The sequence below is a fragment of the Eimeria mitis genome, genomic scaffold (assembly GCF_000499745.2).
Source record: "Eimeria mitis Houghton genomic scaffold, Emh_scaff613, whole genome shotgun sequence".
NCBI classification, from domain to species: Eukaryota; Apicomplexa; class Conoidasida; order Eucoccidiorida; family Eimeriidae; genus Eimeria; species Eimeria mitis.
This window is the reverse complement of record NW_013574337.1, coordinates 14,729-17,168: the sequence shown is the minus strand read 5'-3', so window position 1 is coordinate 17,168 and position 2,440 is coordinate 14,729. Positions and strand designations below refer to the sequence as shown.

General features: G+C 50.9%; 1 protein-coding gene across 1 annotated transcript in view; it reads right to left on the bottom strand.

The window, feature by feature from the left end:
* Positions 1–1,595: 1,595 nt before the first annotated feature.
* Positions 1,596–2,440, bottom strand: part of EMH_0017770 (SAG family member) — a gene marked incomplete at both ends in the record, with an annotated part of 1,761 nt that continues 916 nt past the window's right edge. The window contains 2 exons of the mRNA XM_013500991.1: positions 1,596–1,704; positions 1,812–2,203. Of these exons, the coding sequence (XP_013356445.1) occupies positions 1,596–1,704; positions 1,812–2,203 (501 nt within the window). The remainder of the gene's footprint in view (positions 1,705–1,811; positions 2,204–2,440) is intronic.

Here is a 2,440-nt window from a genome sequence, read left to right as displayed (position 1 = left end):
AGCGTTAATCTCGGCAAGGCACACACCGGGTTCACCTGTAGAAACGCGACTGATAAAGACAAAAAATACCCAAATGTGCCAACACTGATGTTTCTGAAGAGGGGTTGGTTTGTCTAAAGCCCTAGGAGGGGCCAGCTCAGCTCCAAAAAACACTGAACCTCCAGCACAGGTCACCGTCTCAACACGTTTGCTTTGGACCATCATGAGACTTAATCTCTCCCCAGCAGCCAATTGTTTGCCAACATACCAATATTCACTTTGTAGGCAGGCGATTCCCCATCTGTGTCTCCATCTTGCTGTCCATTTCCTTGTGCTACGCGGGCCATCAGGAGCGCAGAGGTAGCGGCGAGTGAAATAATTTTCAGAGGCGCCATGTTCGTGGAGTTAAGCGTGAAGTTGGAAAAAACAAAAGGACAGTGCAAGTTTGGAGGGACTGCAAGTAGAGACGTGTCAACATGTTGTGCAGTGTGTGTGGAGGAGGAGGCGGTGAGGGAGCTAACTGCGACTGGCGAATCCGGTCCGGCGTGGGGTCCTTCTGCATAGGCACTGGCGTCGAGTTTAGGGGATTGCCGCGGTTAACCGTACTTAAATCGTATATTTCAAGAAGTATTACCAAGAAAATGCCCCCTACAACTGCTGAAAACAACCTGTAGTCCCCGTAAGAGAACGTGCACTGTCCTGCCATCGTTCAATGAACCGGCCGACCACCAGGGCCCCTCGAGCTCGATTCGTGTTTAGCGGCTGATTAATTCGAAGTAAAGCATTCGTGCTGTTTGTTTGATGGCTTATTTTGAATAAATTGCTTTGAAACTGTGGCTCTTTGCTCCTCTGGCCTTGTACGGTGTCCCTCCATACGAGGGGCGAGCTGCCCTTTGACGAGGCTTTTTCTGCTTGCAAATATAAGGGTAAGGAGTCGTTTGTCCGCACATAAAAAAGCAGAGGCAAGGTTAAGGGAGGCTTATTCACCAAATTCGTGAGCAACTCTCCTGTACTTCACCAGCTGACAACATGCGAACTGCTGCAAATTCTGCAACGACTGCTGCCAGTCGCTAGGCTTAATGCCAGCGGCACAGGAAGGACGCATGCAGGACGACATGCACGTACAGACGTGTGTAGATATGCCAGAAAGAATGTAACAACGCATGATACGTTGGATCGATAGCGGGCGTGCATATTGCCCATTAATTTCCTCAGCGGTACGGAAACAGTAGGTACGACTCAGGCCAGTGAAACGAAATCAATCGAGAGAGGCAAACATTGGCTATCAGGAGAAATAAAAGGAGGTGAGAAAACCTTTCAGCAGGTAGCGCATGACGCTGGTGCCAATAGAATTAGAAACAGTCTGAGAAGACCTGTACACTAATTGCACTTGCAGCGCAAGGCTGACTGGCGCACACTGAAATGTGTGTGTGTTGAAAATGCTTAATAGCCGCAGTCCTAGGGAGGCAGCGGGAAAAAACACCTCAGTAAGGCGCCAACGTCTGTCTGTCATCAGGTCTGTTCTGAAGGCGCCAACATGTGAATAGGGCACTGCGAAGCCCGGTCTTCCTTGAATGCAATCAGGAACCGGTGCGTGTGACGGAGAGGCCACTGCCTCAAAAGGCAGCCAGGCCAAGGGCAGCAATAGCAAAGGCAATGAGACTCGGGGCGGCGACTGACGCTGAGCCTGTGAGGGATGCCTTGATCTTACTCCACTGGTCCTCCCTGCACGCAGTTTTTCAACAGATGAGCAGCATACAACATTGCAGTCGCAGGTACATGCCCAGCTCGGTGTGCAATTGTTACATTGCAGGGGTTGGTATAAAACTTACGAGAAGGGAGCAGGACTATCAGCTGTCATCAGGTCAGGAGTGGTCATGCACAGTAGAGCGTAGCCGTTCTTTGCTTCAGTACTACTCCGTAATTTGAGGGATTTGCCTTCTGGAGCTGGCGTTTGAGTGCAGGTAACGACTCGACAGTCAGCAGCTGCACTGTCTGAAGGGTTGTACATTGCAACAAAAGAGACATTCTCTGGCTTGTCGTAGAGTTCCTCTCCTTCAGTCTTTGATGGAGGAAGGGAGGCGAAATTGCTGACCGCGGCCTTCCAGTGGTCCACAGCGGCGGCGCAATCCGCCTGCCCCGTTGTTAAGGCCATGAAGGCGTATGTACCACTTTTAAATTCACTTGTGCCTGCGCCCTTTGGATTTCCTTCTTCTGAGTCTTTCTGAAGGGATAAAAGCACGCAGGAAGAAACAGGCAAACATGAAGTAGGGATAGGAGGTCGAAGCGCGAAAGCTGCGGTGAAAGACACTTACTGCTATCAGAGCGTTGCAAACAGGGTCCCAGGCATTGCTTGGCCCTTCGTTTTCCTCCGAGCTAGTTTTAGGCCACGCAAGTGCTTCATTACTGGCCGCTACGAAGTGTGGGAGTCCAGCGGCTTCACGGGCGTCGTTGATTTCAG